General features: G+C 39.2%; 1 protein-coding gene across 4 annotated transcripts in view; it reads right to left on the reverse strand.

Annotated features, from left to right (window-relative positions):
- atp8a2 (ATPase phospholipid transporting 8A2) overlaps window positions 1–27093 on the reverse strand; it is a 573039-nt gene that overhangs the window by 20796 nt on the left and 525150 nt on the right. For all 4 annotated transcript variants that reach the window (XM_087988186.1, XM_043691978.2, XM_043691979.2 and 1 more), the window contains 2 exons: window positions 21590–21678; window positions 18687–18791 (listed from right to left, as the gene is read on the reverse strand). In XM_087988186.1, the coding sequence (XP_087844312.1) occupies window positions 18687–18791; window positions 21590–21678 (194 nt within the window). The remainder of the gene's footprint in view (window positions 1–18686; window positions 18792–21589; window positions 21679–27093) is intronic.

Consider the following 27093-nt stretch of genomic DNA (forward strand, 5'->3'; position numbering starts at 1 on the left):
GATCTCATTATTCTCCTCATATCAATCAAAGAAAAGACAATCGGATCAGTTCCATGCCATAGAAAATAGGAGCAGGAGTAGGCTATTCAGTCCTTCGAGACTGCTCTGTTTTTCATTCTGATCATGGCTGATCATCCAATTCAACAGCCTGTTCCTGCTTTACTTTTCCCTATATCTTTTGATCCCTTTCGTCCCAGGTGTGATATTCAACTCTTTCTTGAAATCATACAATATTTTGACCTCAAATGCTTTCTGTGAATTTCACAGGCTTATCACTGTCTGGGTGAAGAAATCTTTTCTTAATTCAGTCCTAAATGGTTTGCCCTTTATCCTTAGACTGTGACCCTGATTCTGGACTCCGTGGCCATTGGGAACAACCTTCCGATATCTATCCTGTCTCTTCTCTCCACCTACAGACCTCTTCCCTGTTCCAACTTTACATGCTTTTTCTTTAGGGGATGGGGGGGCAGTATTGTTGATATTAATCTTCAGTTCACTTTGAAAATCACAAACATCTAGCCTTTGGCTCTCTGTTCACGAGAACAGTTCTGCAGCTATTAATTTGCTCAATCATTAAAACCACTACTTTTTCCCATGTTATCTGTTTCCTCAGGGACAGTTCTCATCTGTCTTCAATAATTCTAAGAGATGCGGACTTCAACACATATAGCAACCAACTGGCTTAGCCAATTGTCACCTGATCTTGCTGGGGACCACATTAAGCACAATCTGGTCCTGATCCCAAATGGTAAAACTGTTTACTATTCTAGGATCATCTTGGAATGCAAATTAACCCCTCTGGCTTCTTCAGTTACCCCCCTGCTCTATCTGCTCCACCCCACCTTCAGTGAGTGTGAGGGACCCATGGACTTCCTTATCATTGAGATTGAGGCCATCCAGACATCTACCTTTGCCACTACCCCTAGCCTATCTGGCCAAACCTTCCATAAGATACTCCTACTGTAATCATAAACATGCAATATTTATTAGTTTCTCTCCTACCTCCCTCTAATGACCTGTGCACGGTCATCTTGCTAAAGAGACGCACTTCCTGCTCCTTTGGCCATATTCCCATTAAATTGTTTAGCATCCAACTTCCCTGCTAAATTTCCACATTAACTGATACTACGAATGGTTCTCTCCTCTTAGCAACTCTTACTTCTATCCTTATCTGCTATCACCTTCTACAAAAAATACTTAAACCCACCCCTCTGTCCCTGTAAATTATCACTCCATTTCCAACCTCTCTCTCCTCTCCAATATCACATTTAAAATCTAAACTTGTCTTTCTTGGAACTCAACGTTCAAGTCTCTGAAATTAGGCTTTTTACCCTTTCTACAGGATCAAAATAGTTCTTAACAAAGTATTTTTCCATATCTCTGTCAGACTATTTCAGTGCTGGATGAGCAGAAATTTTGTCCAGTTAAAATTGGGAAGACTGAAGCCATGTCTTTGATCCCCATTACAAATGCTATTCCTGAGCAAATAGTTTCATTCCTCGCCCTGGCAACTGTCATGAAGCTGAACAAGATTGTTGGGAACTTTAATGTAATAGTTGCCCACAAGATGAATGTCTAAGCACATTTCTGCTCAATCATTATGACTATCTATTTCTATCCTTGGAATAACTTCGGACCCCATCTCCAATCAGCTACCCCAAGACTAATATTTCCCAAACTACATTCCTTTTCATTATTTTTCTTTGACCTTCTCATGCTATATGCAGCAGCAGCTTCCAAAATTGGAAATCATTACTTTGGCACACCTATCTGTCTGTGTTGATTCTTGGAATGGCTACATAGCCACTGAGTGGGAATGCTGTTCCCAAACCTTCACCTACCATGACCCCATTTAAAGATTTGAACATTGTCATGACCCTGCAGTGAGAATGATGGGGTGTGGGAGCAATCAGAGAAAGGAGATGGGGTGGGGGGGAAAGGGGAGATCAAAGTTTGTGGGAAGATTTGTAGCTCAGGTGCTTGTTGCTGTGGTTTACATGAGCAAAACTAATGTAGTGTACAAAATCCCATGCAAGGACTGCACAAAACACTATATAGGACAAACAGGAAGACAGCTAACGATCCGCATCCATGAACATCAACTAGCCACGAAACGACACAACCAGCTATCCTTAGTAGCCACACACGCAGACGACAAGCAACATGAATTTGACTGGGACAACACCACCATTATAGGGCAAGCGAAACAAAGAACAGCCAGGGAATTCCTCGAAGCATGGCACTCATCCACAAACTCCATCAACAAACACGTCGACCTGGACCCAATATACCGGCCACTACAGCGGACAGCTGAAACAGACAACCGGAAGCGGCAGGGACAGGCCACTATAAATGCCGGAGGAAACACCACAGAAGCGCTTCACAGGAGGCTCCCAAGCACCGAGGATGTCACCTAGACAGGGGACAAAACGTTTGCAACAAAAACTTCCAGCTCGGCGTACAGAACCACAGCAAAGGGGAGAGACTATCATGATACCAGTGGAGGTAGGGGGAGGTCCTCTTGAGTTTAGGTATCTCAGATGCAAGATTTAAGCTGTCGTAGTCTGGTCAGAGTTCCATAATGGTCATTGGTGTCTGGGATCTTGCAACCCAAAAATGTCACTTTTTGAGCTCACTTTAGGAAGCCTTGCTCTATACAATTATTGCAATACACTGATTGGCCTCCTACTTTCTATCCAATATCACTTTCAGATCATCTAAAATTTTGTTGCCCATGTCCTTACTCATATCAAGTCCTGTTCACTCATCACCCCAGTGCTCAATGAATACATTGGCACCTGGTCAAGCAAGGCCTTAATTTTAACATTTTTATCCTTGTTTTTGAATCTCTCCATGGTCTCACCCACCCCTTGTACTATAGTTTCCCCCAGCTCAAACTTTAGCATTTTCGGCACCTCAAGATCAATAGCTCCACTATTGATGACCATGCTGTCAGCTGCTGAGGCCCTAACTTCAGGGTTCTTTTGCTCCCAAACCCCGACATGTCTCTGCTTTTCTCTCTCGTTCCTCCTTTAAGATATTTCCACCTAAACTACTTAATTAGCTAAGCTTCCCTCATCTTACATCATATGACTTGGTTTCATGTTTTGTTTACAATTCTCCAGTGAAACACCTTTGGACCTTTTATTATGTTAAAGGGACTATTTTGAAGTACAAGTTCTGTTGTATAGAACCTGTAACTCAGCTTCACAGAGACACGAATGGATATCAGCAGATATCTAAGTTGGGCATGCTACAACAAGTACTGTGGTACACAGTCAAAGAATGTCTATGGGAAGTATGTGAAAACTGATATGCCTTTTAATAGCTACACCATTTTCAGGTGAAATGTTTGAACAGTCACTATCAGATAAATAATGGGACTGGGATAACAATCAGATTGTTGGGATTAATACCCTATTGAATGCAATGCTGCAGCTGAAGGATGCAAGGATCATTTCAGATCATGAATATAAATGTGGTCTTGTATAAGTAAGAAATGCCTTGAGTTTTTTTGTCTGTTCTCCATGTGTAAAGACTGTACAGAATCAAAGTGCCCTAGTGACTATGTGTGTTTGTATATAAATATTTATGAATAAAGTATATTTTTGAAATAAAAAAATTGTTTCAGTTCATGACCATAAAAGGCTTGAGACAACAATACCACAATCAGCATATTATTACAACAGGATGCTATTTTGAATACCACAGGATGCCACTTTGTTGGTCATGGTTGGGTTGACCACTCAGCTTGTGTGTATAAACAAACAATAATTCTTTCATATTGCTGATTTGTTTGGATTGTCCTTGCCTGTTAGGAGCATGTAGCTGGACAATGAAAGCGGCAGTTGAAATATTTGGGTGACAGTGTTGTAACCACTTTGCCACTGGTGCTCAGTAACTGACAATTGAAAATACAGGCCCAACACAAAACAGCAGTTGACAAGATAAATTCTGTTATGGAGAAATGGTAAATGAAGTGCATTAAAAATTAAAATTAACCACGATAGAATTACAGCAATAACATTTCTCAGATGGGATCACTAAGTCACTTAAAAGCTTAAAAACTTGCATTTATATCAGACACTCCTTTCAAGGCAAGCAGATTTGAAATATAAATGTACTCAACGAAAACTCACTGATACTCAAGAGAATGTACTGTGGTGGGGAAAAATCACCAGTCTCGGCGTCAGAGTCAGGGTTCAATGACACAGTTTAATGTACAAGGAAATACCGGAGCTCCAGGGAGAGAAAGACACCAAAGCACAGTGGTCAGCTGCGATTCTTCTCTCAACCCAGAGCACATAACAAGATACTTTATACATTTTGTGATAAAATAGATCAGTGACGAGGTTATTGCTTCTGTAACATGGTTTGTTTATTGTAAACATTGCAGACTAGTTTTGGTGCAGTCATTGTCAGTTCCAGAGCAGCCTTTGTAAATTTCAGCGCGGTTGTTATCAGTTTCAGCACAGTCATTGTCAGTTTCACTTTGTATTGAGTCCATATCAAACAGTTAGCATTTCTATCAGATATTGGCTGGACCCAGACACTTCGTTGGGCAGTATATGCTACTCATGTGTATTCTCTCCCCCACCTGCCTTAAGCTAATCAACTAGGTTGTGAGTGCATTGTGCTGGCATTCTGGTGGCCCCAGGCAGGGTCTGTGTTTGCTCTGCTGTCTCTGTCCATATTGTGGTCCGGCAGCCATCTTGCGTGTCAAGTGGCCAACTGATGGCTCAGCAGCCATCTTGTGTGTGCCTAGAATCACCCTGCCCCATGCTATCTCCCACTTCAGTAAAATAAAACAATTGATTTTGTGAATTAAACCAGTTTTCAATTTTTGAATGTTTTTTCATTGGTATTATTATTAAAACTAACTAAACTAATAAAATAATAATTAATGAGAAAGAGTCCATAACATAAACTTGTATCAATGTCTCATTGTCACTGCACATGCAAGATTTCATTTTAATGCTGTGCATGACATCAAGGGATTGTTACTTGAATGGCCCACTGTGTTTTAAAAGTGATGCAAATATCTTTCCGGGGAAGAATAACTTTTCAACGTGACTACCTTCATAGAATAAGCTGTTCTAGTATGAAACTAATTTTCTCTCCTTGCAGATGCAGCCTGACCTGCTGAATATTTCCAGCATTTTATGTTTTATTTCTACCTTAAGTGTCCTTTGGAACAAAACAAAACAATATGCTATAATAATTTTTAAAAACTCATTGCTACATTCAATTCTAATAGAAATTTGGATCAATTTCATATGGTTGATTTTAAAGAAGTGTATTTTCCCAAAAGTCCAACTGAATCAGGTAAATAGTGTTTGGAATATTAATAAATGGTGGGTTTCTGCAGCTTCCAGTGAAACCACTGTCCTCAAACACACTCAACATATATTTCAGTCATCAAAAATAAAAGCTGCTGGAAATCTGGAAACAATTTCTGAAAACATATCATGTTCAGCAAATCTGTGGAGAAAAACAGTTAATAAGTACGTAAATTAGCTCGCTGAGCTGGGAGCTTTGTTTTCAGATGTTTCGTCACCATGACTACGTAACATCATCAGTGAGAGTCTCCAGTGAAGTGCTGCTGGTATGTTCCACCTCTCTATTAAAAGGTCTTGGTTTCTGAAGGTGGATGATGTCATTTCTGGTTCTTTTTTTCAAGGGAAGGTAGATGGGATCTGGTTAGAATGCCATGCCTCTAAGAATGTTCATGTATGTCTTTGTTTCACCTGTCCTAGGATGTGTGAGTTGTCCCAGTCAAAGTGGTGTCCTTCTTTGTTTGTGATCATGGGTCATGTCCTTTGGTGGCTAGTTGGTGTTTGTGTAGCCTGGTTGCAAGTTTCCTGCTTGCTTGTCCGATGTAGTTTTTTTTTTAGACAGTTCTTGCATGGTACTTTGCAAATGACGTTAGTTTTGTTGGTAGTATCTAATGGATCCTTTAGGTACATTAGTTGTTATTTAAGTGCATTGGTAGATTTGTGGGCTATCATAATGCCTAGGAGTCTGAGTAGTCCAGAAGTCATTTCTGATGTGTCTTTGGTGTAAGCTAATGTATCTATAGTTTTTGGTTGCATTGTGTCTGCTTGTCTGGGCTTGTTTCTGAGGAATTGGTGGATTGTGAAGAAGGACTTACGCTCGAAACGTCGATTCTCCTGCTCCTTTGATGCTGCCTGACCTGCTGCGCTTTTCCAGCAACACATTTTTCAGCTCTGATCTCCAGCATCTGCAGTCCACACTTTCTGTGTTTATTGGGTACCCATTTTTCTTGAAAATGTTATATAGATACTTTTCTTCTGCTGTTTGTAGTTCTTGGGTGCTGCAGTGTAATGTAGCTCATTGAAATAATGTCTTGATGCAGTTCCGTTAAGGGGTGTGGGATGATTGCTTCTGAAGTTAAGTATTTGGTCTGTGTTTGTTGTTTTTCTGTAGACGCAGGTTTGAAGCTCACCATTAACTGTATGTTCAACTGTCATTACAGGAATGTAGTCATTCCCCTCCTCTTTGTGAATTTTATGCCTGTCAGGATATTGTTAACGGCATTGAATGTTTCCTCTAATTTGTTCTGTTTTGTGATCCAGTTGAATATTACTTCTTCAGAACTGAGGAAAGGCAGAAACATGATGGATTTTATGCTTGGGGTGGGGGGAAACAAACAAAATAAAATGTCGGAAGTCGGTAGAAGCCAAGAGGGATTAAATGACAACAATGTCATGGAACAGGAGGTAAAGGAAATGGAATATGTTGAGGTTATGATACTGGGAAGACAAGTGTTCAGTACCACTACCAGTATGCAAAATCTCTTGCATTTCACACCACCCCTCCTTCCAATTCGGACATGAAATGGCTCAGATTAGCCAAGCATAGCATTTAAGAAAAGCTCAGTAGATCATTGTGTTATTTGATGAGTCAGCACAACTACCCTGAACCATAAGCACTATGGACCAAAAATAAATACATAAGTTCAGTGTATTCAAAATAACAACGTTATGAACTCTCTCATTCAAATTCTCTAATATAACACTTCCAACAATTTTTTTTCAATCGGGATTATCCCAGATTGTAATTTTTTTTTCTCTCATGTTGAGTTGGAATTGAAATCTCTTGTGCTAATTTTGAAGTAAACTTGGATATGTAATTGAACTGCAGGTGCGTCAAGTATTCTTTATTCTGATGATGTTGTACTGTATGTATAGTATACTTGACATTACTGAATACACGTGGAATGATTATGTTATTTAAATTTTAACATAACACAAATTTCATGGCATTTTGCGCAACTAAATTAAATAAACTGCTTTTGACACATTTGAATTTACCAAGATCCAGTAAGATCAAGGCTAATCACACCATGTCATCATTGGCAATCACTCGCTAATAAGTATGATTGTCTTCCTAGGAAGTTCCAAGTCATTGATCATGGGTTCTGTATGACTGATGAGCCTGATCCTTGAGCCACAACTCCGGCCACACATTTTACAGGTTAATCTGGGAGGTGGAAGTCGGTCCTTGGCCTTGAGATCACTGGCATCCCTTATTCCAGTTCCTTTTCTGTACTTCCTCATGCCAACAGACGTTCTCAAAAAATTGTGTCCCTACAAGGCTTTCCTCCAAGTCAGTTTCTCTGAACAAGGTCTCCCATGTATTGACATCTGTGTTATATTTCCTAAAGGAAGCCTTCATGGAATCTTTGAAAGGTTTCTTTTGTCCTCTTGTTCAAGTCCCTTCCTTGAGCTAGGCAAAGATGGTTAACCTTGGTAGTTAGAACTCAGGCTTTGTAAGCAATGGTAGGCCCAGCAGAGTTTGCTTCAGATTGCCTTGACACTGGTGTTATTAGCTGCTTCAAGGACACTGATGTTAGTATGCCTGCTCTCCCAGCTAGTGCAGAGAATCATCTCAAATGATATTGACAATACTTCTCAAGAGTCTTGGGATGTGTTCTATGTGTAGTCCAAGTTTCGAATCTGCTTAGAAAAGTCTGAAGGATAACTGCCTTATCCACAAGGATCTTGGTATCAGCATAGACGTCATGGTCAAAGACCGCCATCCTTATATGTTTGAAGGCAGTGCTCATAGATTGGATGTGATGTTGAATCTCTACTGATTTCAGCCTTAGATTCAGAGGTAGCTTCCCAAGTAGAGGATATGGTCAATGTTTGGAAGGATTTCTCTGTTGATCTTCATAGAAGAATGGACCAGAACTTGACCTGGGATGGCATGGTAAAGGATTTGTGTTTTCTTCAGGTTTCAGCTAAGACCAATTCTTCAGTATGCTTCTGTGAAGGCATTAGATGAAGCTTGCAGGTTCTCTTTTGACAGCAGTGATGACATTGTCATCCACAAGTAAGCCTCACAAGGAACAAGGGTTCCTGTCATTTTCTCCGTGGATTGCAACTGGTTGAGTTTGAAAAATTTTTTGTCCATCCTGTTGATAATGTCCACACCACTGGGAAGCTTTTTCTTTACAAGATGAAGAATGGTGCTGATAAAGATGGAGAAAAAGGTGTGGACGATGACCAATCCTAGTTTGACCCCTGCCTATACTTGTTTGACCCCTTTATTGACCACAAAGGATTGTGTCATATTCCCGGTGAGGACTATCACTAATATCTTGTGAAGGAAATGGAGGATGTTGATGAATATCAATAGACAGCTAGCCTTTGATAGGATCTTGTATTGTATTTCCCAACTGACTGAGTTGGTCTGATCAATGAAGGCCATGCAGAGTGGTTGGTGTTGCTCTTGGCATTTCTCTTAAAGCTGTTGAGCAGTGAAAATCTGTCCATAGTTCCAGGGTTTTGGTCGGAAGTCACACTGGCTTTCAGCGAGGATTTCCTCTGAGACTGGGAAAAGGCACCAAGCTAGGGTTTGTGCTTTGATGTTCCCGGCAATGGAGAGTAGCTAGATTTCTTGGCAGTTCTCAGTCCACTTTGTCCCCTTTCTTGAAGACAGTGGCTATGACACCATCCCTGCGGTTGCTCTAGATTTTCAGGAACAGTTGATAGAGACGACAGGTGAACTCTGCTCCTCCAAGTTTAAAAATATCCACTGGAATGGCAGCTTTTCCATTGTTCATGTATCTAATAGCAACTTCAACTTCTGTCACACTAGGTTAGAGTCCAAGATCATCTTTGATGGGGAGTTGGGGGAATTTCCTCAAGCACACCCTCGATGACTATATTGTGATTTAGGAGTTCTTTGAAGTGCTCTGTCCAGAGACTACTGTTTCCTTTGTCTAGCAAAAAAAAAGTGTCATCCTTACTCCGCACCAATTTGAAACTAAGGGTGTTGGGTCTGTTATTGTCTTGGTGGCACTTAAGTATCATGCTCATCAGCAAGGAGTTGCAGCTCCTCAGCTGTCTCAGTCCATCAGTGGTTCTCGATTCCTCTAGTTCTTTTTTGGACCTCTGTCTTTGCTGTTTGATGAGTTCTCATTTTTACCTCGCTGGTGATGTTGTTTTGCAGACATGGAGAGATTTCTTCTTCTTGTCAATGAGGTCTTGGATGATACGGTCATTCTTGTCAAACCAATCTTGGTGTTTCTTGTCTGGTAGCCAACAGTTTCTTCACCATATGTCTCTTTTCTGATTTCCTCTGCTCTATTTAAAATGAACTTTTTGGCGATTTTGGTGAAGACGTTGTTGAAGTTCATCAATCAGCTTGGCTCTTGAAGCCACTCAACATTGAATTTTCTTCTGAAATGTTTGTTTGTCTTCAGCTGCTTCTGATGACATTTGATGGACACTGAGGAGCGGATGAGCTGATGGTCTGTCTGGCAGCCATTTTCACTGATCATTCCTTCAATAATGAGGACATTCAATTTGTCTTGGGAGTGAATGATGACGTAATCCATTGTGCGCCAATGCTTTGATTGTAGAGGCCTTTAAGAAGTCTTGAACTTATCTTTTTGACAGAACAGTGTGTTGGTGATGACCAGATGATGTTCTGCACATTTGGTGAATCCCATTGGGGTTGCAATTCCTGACTCCTTCCTATCTGATGATTCCGTTCCAGAATTGGGTGTACTTTCCAACCCTTGTGTTGTAGTCTCCAATGAAGATAATTTTATAATTATAATTATATAATGTTATCTTCCTTCAGGATGTTAGCAAATATGGTGTCAAGGATGGAGTAGAAACCTTTCTCAGACTTCTGTGGCATCAAGGATTGAAGCATAGGCACTCATGCTGGTTCATGGAAAGTTCGAGACGGACAGTCATGTGACAACTGGGGGCTCCAAGAGTTGGTTGATGAATTTGTCCTTAATTGCGGATCCAATTCCATGTATCCTGAGCTGATCCTTGGAATTTTCTCTCTCAAAAGAGGTGTAAACATGATCTTTTTCCCTCCACTGCCCTACCCCTGCTTTTTGAGTCTTCTGCAGGCAAAGATTTCAACGTTGAAGCACCTGAGTTCACCGACAACAGATTTTCTTCCAGATGATTGTTTTGCTCATGGTCCATGAGGGTTTCTATATTCCAAGTTCTGAGATTGAGTTTCATTTTGGTTTTCAGGCTGCAGGTTGATGAACCCACTGGATGTTGTTTTCCAGCCAGTTTGGTGAAAGAACAGACTATTTTTAGGGCATCTATTCCAGCTCCTTCTTTATGTGGGGTGAGTTGAGTGGATCCTGAAGAGGTTGCTCAGTCTTGAAGAAAGCTCTCCTCCTCCTATTCCAAGAGTGAAATGATTGAGTCAAATGCCACCACTGTCGTGCTGATCTGAGTCTAGGGACTTCCAGATCTCTCCATCCAGTTCCCATCACCTCTCACTGATCACCACAGGACTTGTGTCATATTTGTATACCTGGGATGGAGTTCAATTCCTCTAGGTAGACGCATTACGCACAACACTTTTTTAAATTTGGGAATGCTGTTGCACATCAGCAGACCCATGGTCCTTGACAGAAGGTTGGTCCAGTTCCAGTGGCAAGTAAGCTTTGATGACTGGGGATCTCCTTACTTCTGAATCTGCCATCATAGTCATTGATATCACATGAGTATCTTCTACCTTGACAAGTTCTCAAACATATAGAGATATGTACTGAATCACTAAAACGGACCTCATTCAGCTAACGCAATGTGCCTTACTGGGCTTTTGCTGTAAAACTTGAGGTATACAACACGAGTGGTGTGTTGTTAAACAATAATGGAATTTCCAGTCTTTCTCTATCCAAGAAAAAGTCTTTATCTGTCAGGAGAGATATAATTTTATGCAAGTAACTTCAGTATATATTGGAAACAAATATATGTTTCCATAGCATCAGCTGCTGCAATGGAATTCTTTAGAAGTTGTTTCAAGGGCCAGACTATTTTAGGCATAACAATCTCTTCTCTTAGCAACAATGCACTTTGTCTGGCTACAAAGGTACTTTACAATTTTACCTAACATGATGTCACTAAGTTGAAGAGACATTTGACAGCACTTAATCTCCTACCAAGCACTGGTGCCAATTCAAGCCACCGCTGCTCAATTTTGTTACCCTCCTTGGCCTATATGCAGTACTGATAGTCACCATTGCTTCTGATGGTTCTACCAGTATGCAGAGTCGCTGCCTGAAAAAAAACTAAAGAGGGTTGAGGCTGTCTCAAGCATATAATCTGACCGAATTTGGTCAAATGTATGTTTTCCACTTTGTGTAAGAAATGATTGAGAACTAATCATTAGCACTAGAGGGCACAGCATATTTTGCATTTTGTTGCTATCATGCTGTTGGTACCTTGTCAGAGTAACCATTATTTACATGCAAGTTTAGACAGCGAATGTGAGCAGTTGGGAAAACAATCATAACCAAACCAAGCTTTTCCTAAGATTGAAGGAATCACAGCCAGTTTATCTTTTCTTTGCTCAGGGATGCTCAGATTATTGAGGCCTATGACAATACTGTGAAAATCTGCTTGGTTTATCTTATTCAGTGTCACACTATTTGGGACATATACCCATGAAAACATCAAAGTTACCTCTCCTTGGAAAGTGATGTACTATAATTTTCTATGCTTCACAGAGTAAGAAAATCATAGAATACGTACAGTGTGGAAGGAGGCCATTCAGTCCATCATGTCCACAGCTATCCTACAAAGAGAATCTCACCCAGAACCACCCCTTCCTACCCTATCCCTATAATCCTGCATTCTCCATGACTAATTCACCTAGCCTACACATCCCTGACATTTCAGGCAATTTAGCATGGCCAATCCACCTAACCTGCACACCTTTGGACTGTGGAAGGAAACCAGAGCACCCATAGGAAACCCGGGAGAATGTTCAAACTCCATACAGACAGCCACCTGAGGGTGGAATTGAACCCTGGCACTGTGAGGCAACAGTGCTAACCACTAAGCTACCATGCCGACCCATCCTCTGTTGTGGATGTGGAGTAATTAAACTGTCATTATTCAAAATGCCTTTCATCAATTGTCACCCACACGTTACCTGTGTATCCCATGCTTTGAGTAACAAAATGACCCCATGTCTGAAGGCGGTCCATAATTCAAAAGCTGAAAGTGGTATTAGATTGAGATTCAGACTGCATCCATAATAAGTTATTTGTGGTTGTTAATAATTGTCCATTTTTAATAGGTGTCATGGTACGCTTCAACAACGTTACTAATCTTCAATAAGGTGATTCTTAATCTCAACCTTTCTTGTATGCTTGTCCTATATAATGACTGCAGCCTGCAGTCCCAAGGAAAACAGTTCTGATGAAATAGATGTAAAAGACAGAATGAAGAAGAAAATAAAGATAACAAAATAAATAAAATGCAAAAAAGACTAACATATGCCAGCAAAAAAAAGCAAAATTTAAAATGAGGGGAAGAAATTACAAAATCAATAGGTTTTTGTGGAAAATTAAATTGTTTAGGTACTGTCTCCAAAAGTGTTAGTCAGAATTATTTATACCCCTGTAACTGAAACTGACTAAAAGGAGAAGAGGTCCAATATTTGCAGTTGTTTAATGTCTAAGGTTAGAAGACAGTTAAGTCATTCACACAAAGACTTAAATCTTTCAGAATCATTATACTGTGCACTTGCACTAAAGTACAGGTCCAAAACATTCCACAGCACTTTATAACCAATTAAGTACTTCTAATGTCTGGTGAATACTTTAAAAAATATGACAGTCGCCTTATCCACAAAGGTACCCAAACAACAAAGAGATAACCAAAATTATCCTTATTTGTGAAATTGGTCAAGGCATAAATAAAAATTTTGAAAGTCAAGATAGTAATTCACCATTGGCAAAACTCTATCACCTCTCCATGATGTCTATTCAATCAACTTTCCCAGCAGCCTGCAAATATAACCCAATAATTCTGTTTCTATTTCTTTTTTTTAAAAGGACGTGTTTTAACAAAATAGCGCTTACAACGTTCAGGAGCTTCAACACCAACGTTGATCCTTTGTTTATGTTTTACACATGAAACTTTAGAATACATTTTAACAAAATAGCACTTACAATGTTCAGGAGCTTCAACACCAACAATAAATGATAAAGAACCAGAACTCTAGGGATTTCATTCATAAAGTTCCCATTCAATAAGAAACTATGAATTGGTTATGATTAAAGACAACAGTTAGGCAAAGCTTAATTTCTCACCTCAATTAAAAATTCTAACATCTATGAACAAAGTTTTGTGTTGGCTGTCTGACCCCTGTTCATCATGATTAAAGTCAGCAGCTTAGTCTAATTTGGGACGAAGTATGTAGCCCACAGGCTTAGGAAGGATATATTGGCCTTGGAGTGTGTACAATGTTGGTTACAAGAATGATAACTGGGGTTAAGTTATGAAGAGAGATTATACAAATTGCACCCGTTTTCTCCAAAATTTTGAAGGTTGATGGGTGATCTGATTGAAGTTTTTAAGATATTAATGGGAAAAGACAGGGTAGATAAAGATAAACTATTTCAATTATCCGGGGATTCTAGGACTAGGGTACACAGTCTGAGAATTAGGGCCAGTCTGTTCAGGAGAGGTGTTAGACCATAAAATAATGCCATTTAGCCCATCGAGTCTGCTCTGCCATTCACTCATGGCTGATATGTTTCTCAACCCCACTCTCCTGCCTTCTCCCCGTAACCTTTGATCCTCTTACCAATCAATAACCTATCCATCTTTGATTTAATACACACAATGACTTGGCCTCCACAGCTTTGAAGTACTTTGATACACAAAGGGTGATAGATGTTTGGCAGTTGATGTTGGATCAGTTGTTAATTTTAACTCTGAGATAGATAAATTTTTGCTAAGCAAATATATATAATGGGATATGGGCCATATACGAAGTTAGGCCACAGTTCAGCCACAACCTCAACTGAATGGTGGAACAGGCTCTAGGAACTGAGTGGCTTACTCCTGTTTCCATGTTCCCTATGTTACTAATGCACTGGTGATTCTACTACTGTGTGTATGGCTGGGCCTCCTTAGCATTGCCAGGCAGTGTTTAGGTATGGAACACCTGCAGATATGGGAAAGCTCATAGAGAAAGAGTTAAGAGATGTCTGAGATGTTGATTGGGACTGTGTGTGCGTCTGGGTTAGGAAAAGGTGATTCATGGATCAGGCTTGTTTTATGGAGCCTGGAGAACACTACTATTCCTCCATTCTAGATAAACATTAGAAAGTTGGAACCACTAGCTTTTGGAACGCCGCTCCTTCATCAGAAGAGGCACTCTGAAAGCTAGTACTTCCAGGTGAATCTGTTGGACTATAACCTGCTGTTGTGTAATTTTTAACTTTGTCTACCACAGTCCAACCGGCACCTCCAAGCTTTTTAGGATGGAGATGAGGAGAAATTTCTTCACTCAAAGGATTCTGAATCTTCTGAATTCTCTATTCTGGAGAGGTGTATAAGTGTTATCATTGATTATGTCCAAGACCGGCATCAACAGATTTCTAGATACTTATTGAATTCCTACAGTGTAGATGGAGGCCAGTTGGCCCATTGGGTCTACACCAACCCTCAAAAGAGCTTCCCATCCAGAGTCACCCTATGCCTCTAACCCCATATTTACTACTAATCCACCAATTCTGGATCCTTGGATACTTTGGGGTAATTTAGCATGGCCAATCAAACTAACCTGCACATCTTTGGACCGTCGGAGCAAACTGGAGAAACTCACACGGGACTCAGGGAGGATGTGGAAAATCCACACAGGCAGCCACCCAAGGCTGGAGTTGTACCCGGGTCCCTGAAGCTGTGAGGCAGCAACACTAACCACTCTGCCACTTAATGACATTAGGAAACATGAAGATAGCATAGGAAAATGACAGTTAGTTAGATAATCAGTTATAACTTAGAATAGCAAGCAGGTTTGAGTGACTGAATGGCTACTGCTGCTTCCACATTCCTAATGGAGCTGATAAGCACATCAAACATGGCTAATGAACAATTAAGATTATAGTTCACTTCATCAGTATGTTAAAACTATAGTTAATTCTATTTTGAAACAACTAAGGTCCCAATTGCAAATAAAAGAATGTTCACTGATCCAATTTTCAAATAACTTGCAGAATTCGTACATCAACAAGGGATTCTCTAAGGAACTGAACATAAATAGGTTAGAGGATTAAAGCTGACCCAGGAAGAACCTGACTGCAACTGAATTTTGAACAGGCTTGAATTAATCCTTTGTTTATGTTTTACATATTAAACTTTAGAACATGTTTTAACAAAATAGCGCTTACAACTTTCAGGAGCTTCAACACCAACAATAAATTGAAACAGAACTTCAGGGGTTTCATTCATAAAGTTCCCATTCAATAAGAAACTATGAATTGGCTATGATCATTAAATTAAGAATAACAGTTAGGCAAAGCTTAATTTATCACCTCAACAAAAAATGCCAACATCTATCAGCAAAGTCTTGCCTGTTGCATCTTTAATTCTGTCTAGTGGGACATGAACTACAATCAAAGCTAACAAAGCACAGCAAATTCTACCTCACTTTAAACTTGTAAATAATACAGTAGAAAATCAAATACTTGAATTCAGCAAATCTTTTGAATCCAGCCATTTGAACATTTAAAAATTCAAATTTCACCACAGTACAATAGTACGGAGATTCTTTGCGAGCACATTTCACTGAATAATCAACTATTTTAGCATGTATTGCTAATTTCATTTTATAAGCAATAAAATTAGTAGTAGTCATAAAATAAAAAGACTGTATTCTTGCCTTTGCTGGTCCTAACAAGGGTCAAACTAATTAAGACATCTCAATAACAACCATTTTAGATCTTTCATGGAATTGTTGCAACAATTGGAACTTTTGCAGATCTTGACTATTTCCTTTTAAATCTGATCTACGACTCTTGAACCTTTGTGATCTATGTACTTAGTTACAATGGTTTGTTACAAGTGTGTGCTGTCAGTATTAGTTGGTTGGTTAGTGATTGTTGTCGAGAGTGTGGAGTTGCAAAAACCCCGGCAGGTCAGGCAGCATCCGAGGAGCAGGAGAATGATGTTCCGGGCATAAGCCCTTCAGTATTCCTGAAGGATCTATGCCCGAAACATCGAATCTGCATGCTCCTTCGATGCTGCCCGACCTGCTGTGCTTTTCCAATACCACACTCTCGAGTCTGATCTCCAGTATCTGCAGTCCTCATTTTCTCTGGTTAGTGATTGTTCCCATGGTGACTGAATTAAATCATGTTAAGCAATCAATTTTATGTAAAATAAAAATCTGATGGAACTCAATTGAGTCCCAATCTTATCATTAGCATAGTCACTTTCTTTATACATTTTCAAGGCATTCTTCTGCAGCTACACTTGATTTAGCTTATCCCAAGAGCTCTGGTGCAAACCTAAATAAATTCACAAGACCATTAAATAGATTCACTATCTAAACTTGCTCAATAATCGTGGAACTGGAAACACCACAGATTCACTAACGATTTTGTTTCAAAAACTCAACTTTCGAAAACCTTTCTCATTTTGAGAGATTTGGGTAAATTAAAATGACAAGTCAGTCATTTGTCAAATAGTTAAGATTATTTAAGGAATGAGATCATTCCATCTTATGTAGTTGTGACACTGACATACATAATGGAACTGAAACAATGAAAAGAAACACATACCAAACCATGATATGCAATGCAATATAGACAGTCCCCATAACCTGCTGGTGCAGTGTTATGATGCCAGTCATACCTGCATGCCAAACTTGGTCTCACTGATCCTTCAGATAAATATCCTGGTATTTACAGAAGAATTATTCAAATATTTTAGCAAAGAGATGTCACGGATCTAAAACAGGTGCTAGCATTACTAATTTCAACAAAAAATAAGGATGATGAGATTCAAAACTTATGAACTAGAAAGCTGGAATCCTTGTTGTTACACTGTTCAGAGAATCCAAACTGAAGGAAGAAGAAGAATTAGAAGCAGGAACTCTTTGAGTTCCTTTGCTCCAACATTTAATAAGATCATGGTTGATCTGACTGCTCCACAATCCCGCCTATCTCTATAATCTTTTTATCCCTCACTTAACAAAAATCTACGTGACTGTGCCATAAAAATATATAAGGACCCTTTTGAGGAGGAGCTTTCCAAAGACTTCCAATCCTCTCTGGGAAAATTATTTCTCCTCATAATCTAGGCCTTAAATGCACTACTCTTGACTAAACCATTCATACATTCTTTTCAAACAATTGTTAATATAGTTTTGAAGGCATATTTCATTTTATGCTTACTTTCCTCTTAACTATTCTTTCACTTTAGCTAAAAGGTGCAGGAGGAAGATTGCCTCTCTGATTTGTAAAGAGTTGCTAGCCAAGAATTCTGCAGATGGTACACAATTGGACAGCGCAGGTTTGAAACCGTATCCTGACCTGCACTGAATGAACATAGATGCAATACTGTGGAATACAGTTTGAATTGTATTATTTATGATTTCTATCAAGGTTATGCAAAATGCAGAGATGCTATTTTAAATTATACATCCACACAAGCACAGATAGAGACAGAAACATATACATTTAGAGAGGCACACATCAATGTAATTGTAATTCCTGAAGTTTACTGCAAACAAGTTTGAACAGAGCAATGAAATAGCATGGATGTAAGAATGTAACTTAAAAGAGTAGGGAAATAAACTTCTGACTAAAGCAAGAAGAAAAGAATCCATGATTCCATTCTCAGAGTAAATGCTACAATTTGGCGGACAGCAGTGTCTTTTTTAAAAAAAATCACTGCAGGGGATATATTTTGATGGAATGGAGGTAAAACACAATGCGACCGGTTTGACAACTTCAATACAGCAGGCAAAACTAATGGCCCAAATTAAGTGTGTATGCAGGCATAAAATTTAATTACTCCTCTCTTCGCTCTGCTCTTAAATATTTTCGTACATTTTAAAGTGAGTGGATGGACAGAGTAAAGAATGAAGAGAATTTACTTCATGGACTAGAAAGTCCCAACTTTTCCAAAAACATCAGTGCCCAAGAAAGCTAAATCTGTTGAAATGTCAATGACCACAACGGTAATGCCTGTTTTTCTCTCTCTATAGACACTGTCTGACTTGATGAGAATTTCTAACATTTTCCGTTTTTCAACCACCTAAAAATAGATATCCTCAAGCCACAACAGGAGAATTAAGCAAAGCTTGCTTAATTTCTATACTAAACCTTTTATGTAGAAGTGTCTGTATCATGACCATTATTCTCATCCTACCTCTTCGTACTGATACCACGTAGTACCGCTTTTGATGGATCTTGAGATCGAGCTTCCAGTTCCTGAACCTCTTCCAGCAAAGTTTTCCGGTAAGAATGCCAGCCTCTGGTGAACAGAGTTTTTAAGCAGTTCAGTATTTCAAAAAACAGGCAGAAAACAGAAGACATATGAAAAGCTGAGGGAAGACTTGTTTAGCTCAATTGGAATAGTTCATTGATTGTACTAAATGTCCATGTGCTACTCTCACACTGAGCCACATTGGGGGCTGGAGGTAGTGTTCCAAATACACAAGTGAAGGTGGGCTCCAAAATCTAAAAATTGCCTGGAAAAATTCATTCACTGGTGTAACCAATCCAAGAAAACTCAACTCCTAAATAAATAGAAAGGAATGGTAAGGACCAGCTCCTTCAAGGAAAGGCAGATTCTCTCCTGTGCTCATGCTAATAGTTTCATAGTGAGCATGAGAGAGAATGAGCCTGCAATGCAGGGGTGAGTGGCAGCAGTCAGCAAGACCAGGAAAAGTGGTGATGGGAATGGGCACCAATGCCAAGGGATAGTGGAGTGAGACCAAGAGCCATGCCAATTGGAGGCCAAGACCAGGGATCAAGGTCAAGGACCTGTAAAGCAAGGTTAGGGAGCAAGACTGAGGACCAAAGACCATTGGCCAGAAAGTGAACTGAAATAGCCATATTAAATCTTCTGGTTATAAGAACAGGTCATAATCTAAGAATTCTGGAGCAAGTAACTCACCTCCACACTCCTCAAAGCACAAGTCAGGTGTGTGATGACAAAATCTCTATTTTTCCAGATGAATGCAACTTCAACATGAATCAAGAAGCTCAACACCACCCAGGACAAAGCAGTCCACTTCATTACCACCTTATATCATATTAAACATGCACTCCCTCCACCTCTGACATGCAAAGGCAGTAGTGTGTACTAGCTACAAGATAGACTGCAACACCTTATCATGGATCAAGGCTTCTCAGACAGAAATTTCTAAGTTGGTGATCTCTATAAAGGCAAAGGACAGCAGATAGATTAGAACGCAACCACTTGCAAGTTCCCCTCCAAGCCATATACCATTCTGACTTGTAACTGTATCTCTGTTCCTTCACCATCAGTGGATCAAAATCCTAGAACTCCATCCTTAAGCGCATTGTAGGTATCCCTATACCAAATGGACTGCAGCAGTGAAAGAAGGCAGTTCAGCAGGATATCCAATGAGGTTGTTGTTAGTAGAAAAAATAAATAATTTAGCTTGGTTTTCAAAGATTATCTCAGGGATTCAGCTAAACCGAGCTAATGTTGGAGGCTAGCCAACATGCACTGGTGCCAGTCCCAAGCCAGGATAAATAGGAGGGTTCACAGTTGGAAGGGCAACCAGCTGTATAACCTGCTAAATCTCCCCCAAAACTCTATTTGATATGAAGCATGACAAATCAGCATATGGAGACCTCATATAGCATAAAAACGTGTGTAGAGAATGGACAGAAGAATCCAAAAATATCAAGTGGCTTTGGCAAAAAAATAAACAGGTTAAACTTGGGCAAAAACTTGGCAGATGGGATATAATGAGGAAAAGTGAGGTTAAGCATTTTTGCAGGAGGAACAGAGGAGCTGAATATTATTTAAATGGCAAAGAACGGCAGAAAGCAGAGAGATTTTGGAGTCCTCATCTATGAATCACAAAAAGTTAGCATCCAAATTCAGTGGGTATTAGGGAATGTTGGCCTTAATTTCAAAGGGAATGGAGAATAAAAGTAGAGAGGCTTTGCTAAAAATATACAAAGTACCAGTCAGATTATAGCAGAAACACTGTGAACAATTTTGGGTCCCTTATCTAAGGAAAGATACAGTAGCATTGCAGACAGTTCAGAGAAACTTCATTATGCTGATACCAGGTATGGAGAAACTGTCTCCATACAGGAAGTTGAATATATTTGATCTGTATTCATTGGAATATAGAAAAGTGAGAGGTGCCCTTATAGAAACATACAAGATTCTTAGAGGAGTTGACGGAGTAAATAAGGACATTTGTTTTACCTTGTGAGACAGTCTATAACAAGAGGGCAGAAATGTAGAATAAGGGATTGCACATTTGAGAGAGAGAGAGAGAGAGGAGGAGGAATTTCTTCTTTCAGAAGGTAGTGAATCTGTGGAATTCTTTACCACAGAGGACTGTGGAGGTAGGATTGCTAAATGTATTGAAGCATGAGATAGATAGACAAATTTTTAATCAGTAAACGAATCAACGTTATAGGGAAAAGGCAAGAAAGTGGAGCTGAGGATTATTAGATCAACCATAATCTCATTGAATGGCAGAGAAGATTCAATGAGCTGAATGACCTATACTGCCTCTTTGTCTTAAGGTTTTAATATGGTCTAAGAACACAATGATATGGTTCAGTCATATCTGATCATGGATAGCGAAGCCAGTTTTACACATCAGGAGAGAGAAAATGAAAGAGAAAAAGAGACTTATAAAATGTTTGTTTTTTACATAGCATTATGGATTATCTTAGAATACCCCTACAATGCTTTACAGACTTTGTAGTCAGTAATTTTAAAGGTAGTCAATGCTATAATGTGTAAAAATGTGACAGCCAAATTATGCACAATTTGATCCCGCAAATAGTAATGAGATGAATGACAAGATCATTCTGTACATGGTGCTGGTTGAGGGATAAATATTGGACACGGCACAGGGAGATTTCTGCTGCTATCCTCCAATTTGCCATTTTCCTTTACATGTACCCAATGCAATAGACAAAACATTGTTTAATGTCTCATTCAAAAATGTCACATTTTGTTTATTAGCAGTCCTATGAAATATCTTGAAACAATTTACTGTCATAAAAAGGCTACGTAAATTCAAGATTTTGCAGTTCAATAATACTTACGCTCTCCAAACTACATCTTTTAGCAGGCACGCAATGGGCACAACGAACAAACCAAGCCAGAATGTCGCACATTTTACCATCACACCAGCCTGCAAAAGAGAAAATAAAGGGCAAAATAATCATCATCCATTGCAAGAGAAGAGATTGGCAGCAATTTGGAGGTTAGTGGAGCGAATCACAAGGTGAGGGCTGATGTGTACAGTCATTCTGGCAACCACTAAATCGGACTAAAAAGACTCCATTACTTTTATATCATCAAAACTGGGTGCAAGACAACACATTCTAATTTAGTTATGAAACACCTTTAACTATTGTACACGACTGATGGGCAGTTGCCTTGACAGCTAATTAGGCAGTTTTAAAGTGTTAAACACTTGAATGATAACAGTGCAACAGATCTGATTTATGTTGCATCATACTCAAGACTTAGAAGACTAAGGCCTTTGAAAACATATGAAGCTAGAAGTCACATGACATCAGGTTATAGTCTAACAGGTCTATTTGAAATCACTCAAGCTTTTGGAGCACAGCCGCTTCGTCAGGTGGCCACCCCAGTCCAACACCGGGACCTCCACATCATGGCTACCTTTGAAAATATATGGACTACCACACAATAAAGCGGTGGCACATTTTAGCCAAATACAGTGATGTAGTGGTAATGTCACCAGGCTAAGGATTCGGAGACAATGGCTAATGCTGTAGGAACATGGGTTTAAATCCCATCATGGTAGATGGCGAAATCTGAATTCAATAAAAATCTACAATTAAAGACTAATGACAGCCATATAACCACTGTTGATTGCCATAAAAACTCACCTGTTTCAACAGGGAAGGAAATTTACAGTCATTACTTGATCTGACCTAAATGTGACTCCAGGCCCATTGACATTGCCTAGCAAGCCTCTCCATTGTATCAAATCACAGCAAGGTCTTAATGAATGATTAAAACTGATGAACCGCAGGGAATTGAACAAGACACAGGAAATAACAATGGCAAACCCAGCTTGATGACCTTGAAAGAAGCCCCTTACTATCATCTGGGGGCTTGTGTGTGAAAATTGAGACAGCTATCCCTCAGATCAGCCAAACACAACCTGACAGTCGTACCCATGGATTCTTATCTTACAGATCATTTCCCAGATACTATGTGCAGTACATCATCCAGTTGACAAAACAGCCAACAGTAATGGCATAACAGTGGTATACAGTTGGGAAGCAGCTGCTCTGGAGGCTCATTAACAATTATCTTGGACTCCATGAAGTCTCATGGCATCAGGTCAAACAAAGTAGGAAACCTCCTGCAATTACTCCCTACTGTACTGTCTCAGCTGATAAATCAGTATTCCTCCATGTTTAATACTACTTGGAAGAAGCACAGAGGGTGGCAAGGGCACAGAATGAAGTTTGAATTGGTGGGGGAGGGGGAAGAGCACTTCAATGTCCATCACCAAGAGTGGCTCAAGAGCTCCAGTACTGACTGAGCACTAAAGCATGTAATTGCTAGGCTAAGTCTGTGGTGGGTTGCAGGGGAACCAAATGAAGGACAAACACAACTAAAACAGGAATTGCTGGAAAAAGTCAACAGGTCTGGCAGTATCTGTAGAGAGAAATCAGAGTTAACACTTCAAGTCTAGTGACTCTTCTTCAGAAATCAAGTGGAACAGATTGTAAGGATGCCCAGAGCAAAATATAAAGGGAGTAAGGCCAGGTATGTGAGAAATGAGTCAGACCTGATTAACCATGGATTGGGAGAATAGGGGAAAACATTCCTTGATTAAGGAAAAGCAAGCAGCCCTGTGGAAGATGGCATCATTGCAACAGATGCAATTTTAAATCAGTGACAACAATCAAAATTGTTTCACTTTCTTTCACCTAAAAAAAACTTCATGACAACTAAGATTGTGAAAAGTTTTACATAAATGCAAGTTTGATTCTCTTATGAAAAGCATTATGTGAAAGTCAAATAATGTTTTCAAGCATGCAATACATGGGTCAGTTACACAGCAGTTGTGTGCTTGACAGTTTTTTGGTGGCTTTAGAACATTTCTCCTCATCAATCCCCTGCTGTTACTATCCAATATTCCATAATTTAAATCACTAATTTGATTTTGGGACAAAAAAATCAGGCAATATTCAGTTTGAGGAGAGTTTAATTAAGAAACGTTATTCCAATGAAACCTACAGAATATGTGACTCCTAACTAAACTGAATTTCAGAAAGTTCAGTCCATAACAAAGAATGAATTAGATCCACAGGCAGTAAAAGCCTTACAGAATCAGTCCAAATAATCCAGGCATCTGTTCTATGTCTATAGCTGGCCAACTGTGGGAATTTACAAACGCCTGCTGTCAGCATTCTCACAGATGAGTAAACATGCAATCGGCAGTATCTGTGTCTCAAGTGACTTCAGCTGGAAACCCTGGACAGGAACTGTGCTCTGACTAGTAGGTCTCAGACCGCAGAGAAAGCAGCTGTTTCATGCCTCTTCAGCATAACCTGGCACCAGTACAAAAAAAAGCCTTCACCTTAAGTCCATCCTGTTTCTGTTACATTTTCCTACTTTGCTTTTGTCTTCTGACCATGAGTACACAATGGCCCAAACTATTACTTTTTTGTTGAATTGTTGGCCTTTAACTCCCAAGTTCATTCAAGAGGGTTTTTTTTTGTGCAGTATCAGTGTTTTTAAAAGGGTTCATTTTGCAACTGCTCCATTCAGCAGCTTGGCCCAAAAGTTGGGAAAATTTGTTCCACTGGTGAAGGCAACTGAATATGAGTAACTGCTAAAGCTGGAAGCTAAATTAATATTCTAGTGGTTTGAAGGACATATCTTGAGGAAATGGTTTCATAATTGCAGTTTCTATCTGTGAAGCATTTCTTCTTGTCTGTAACCATAAGAAAACAGCAAAAATAACAGACTTATATGAAATAAAGTATCATAATCGCATTAGATTCTTGTTGATAACCCAAGTAAAAACTGGAAATCTTTACAATACATTTAGTCTCATAGCACATTCACTTTTCTAACAAGCAGTTGTCTTGTTTTCTCACTCAATATTCCTCTAAAAGGCTATGAATGCAATAATGAACACTGGGGTAAAATTCAGATAAAACTCTAAGCAATAATTATTATCCTTTTTTGTACAGATTTGACTGCAGTTCTATTTTTCATGAGAATTTTAACAGTGCAAAACCAGGAAAAATAAGTTATACACTAATCATGAGGTGTAATCTGGGCCATCTTGTTATGAGTCACTACTACTGATTAGATCACTTAATCACATGAGAAAAACTGTCACAGTACATTAGAACCCAAAAAATCTAAGAACTATTTTCTAATGCTCACTGTTAGCAACCAGAAGCAACTATAATGAAAAGAGGATACTGCTTTTAACAGATGTGCTTTAAAATATATTGCTGGCTATTGGAAAAATATTCAGATATGCTGAAAACTCTTTAATGAGTCAGATTGTAATGTCCAGAAAAAAAGTATAAACACTCATTCAAGAAAATAAATGAAATATCCAACAGTTAATCAAAAGAAAATTAGAGTTTACTACAATATTTTACAAGAATACTAAAATAGAAAATACAGTGATAATACTCTTTATTCAATCACTACATTTAATTATGCTAACCAAAGGTATGGAAATGTAGTGTGGGAAATTGGGATTTGGAATTGGTTAATCAAAACATTCTCCTTCAACATATCTTTCAATAGGATTGCACAGCTGTCTGTCTTAGACATGTTTGAGACCGAAAGAGCAATCTGCAGTACCATTGTATCCCTCAGCAGACAATGATCCTGTTAAAACTTCGACTGATAGCAATATGCTTTGAGGAAACAGTGGTGCTGAAGTGACTGAGATTCAACTAATGAATTTAATCAAATGGCAGAAAGAGAGGCAAAATAACTTTCAGCTGGGTGAAAGGCATTAAATTTTAGAATAAGTAAATGGTTTATTGTGCCACATTATTAAAATATTTTATTCCTTAATAAAATCTAAACATAATTTTTAGTCTATCTTAAAATGTGAAAGGATCAAACTTATGGGAGTGTACTTTGTCTTTTATTTTGCTCCTGCAGCAGCAAAGAGAAGAATGGTTCTCAAATAATTCCTATCTTCAGTCTGGTCAGGAGCAGGTTTTATTTTCACAATGCTCTAATGATGTATCCTGTTAGGATCATGTGTTGCTGGAAAAGCGCAGCAGGTCAGGCAGCATCCAAGGAACAGGAGAATCGACGTTTCGGGCATAAGCGCTTCTTCAGGAATGAGGAAAGTGTGTCCAGCAGGCTAAGATAAAAGGTAGGGAGGAGGGACTTGGGGAAGGGGCGTTGGAAATGCCCTCCTCCCTACCTTTTATCTTAGCCTGCTGGACACACTTTCCACATTCCTGAAGAAGGGCTTATGCCTGAAACGTCGATTCTCCTGTTCCTTGGATGCTGTTTGACCTGCTGCGCTTTTCCAGCAACACATTTTCAGCTCTGATCTCCAGCATCTGCAGTCCTCACTTTCTCCTCCTGTTAGGATCATGCCTGTCTGCCAGCATTGGGCTAAAGGAGATTTAAATGTTTTTGCACAACCTGGGAACACCAATGAATGAAATACAGCTCTTTGCATTGCTGGAATCTACTGACATGGAATTGTTGAATGAAACTGCTTTAGGATCATCAGAGGACGAGCCTAAATTACACTGAATATAGGAAGCTTGGATCCAAAAATCACTTGACATCAAATAAATAAAACACCAATCATGGAATAGCCTCTCCTGAAATAGTCTTCATTAGATCCTTCCTTTGAACTGATGTGATAGAATATGCCTTCAAGCTGATTTTAAGGATTTGCTACATAAAATATTTTGTCTTAAACTTCCTATTATCACCATTTTGCAAGTGGTTATCATGAATGCTAGTAAAAGCAATTTGTTGTTGTTACAAAATCTTTCCCAGGTTTTTGTTGATGCCCCCACTGAATTGTACACTAAGAGGAGTGCCAGAGAGACTCTGTCCCACATACATCAAAATTTAGTTAGATATAATATAGTTAGATTTATATTCTGAAGGTGCCAAACAGTCCACAGATATACATCATTTGAATGTGACATTGACCAATGTCAGTAGAATCACTCAACCTGATCTGATGTGAGCGTGCAATACTCATTTGAGGGTATAAGGGAATAACTTATATCTTGACCTGTATTGATAATGCATAGTTGGTAGCCATTACCAGCCTAAGCTCATTTTTAGCATACTTTGGTCTCAGTCAGAAAGAAAGAATATATAACTAATGTAGGTTGATTCAGTGTAGCATGCAATGACTAAGGGAGAAGTGCACTGATAGCAATGCCATTTTACATAAGAAATGTTGAAACGAAATCCCATCTGCTCATTCACGTACTTGTAAAACATCCTGTGGGCCTATTTAAAGAGTAAGGAGTTCTCAAGCTTTCTTAGCTAAAACTTATTCCTCAATAAACATCACCACAAAAGTATATGTGTGTACCAA

This window comes from Chiloscyllium plagiosum, unplaced genomic scaffold (assembly GCF_037043375.1).
Source record: "Chiloscyllium plagiosum isolate Xiang-an unplaced genomic scaffold, Cpla_swu_hap1 HiC_scaffold_6, whole genome shotgun sequence".
Lineage (NCBI taxonomy): Eukaryota > Metazoa > Chordata > Chondrichthyes > Orectolobiformes > Hemiscylliidae > Chiloscyllium > Chiloscyllium plagiosum.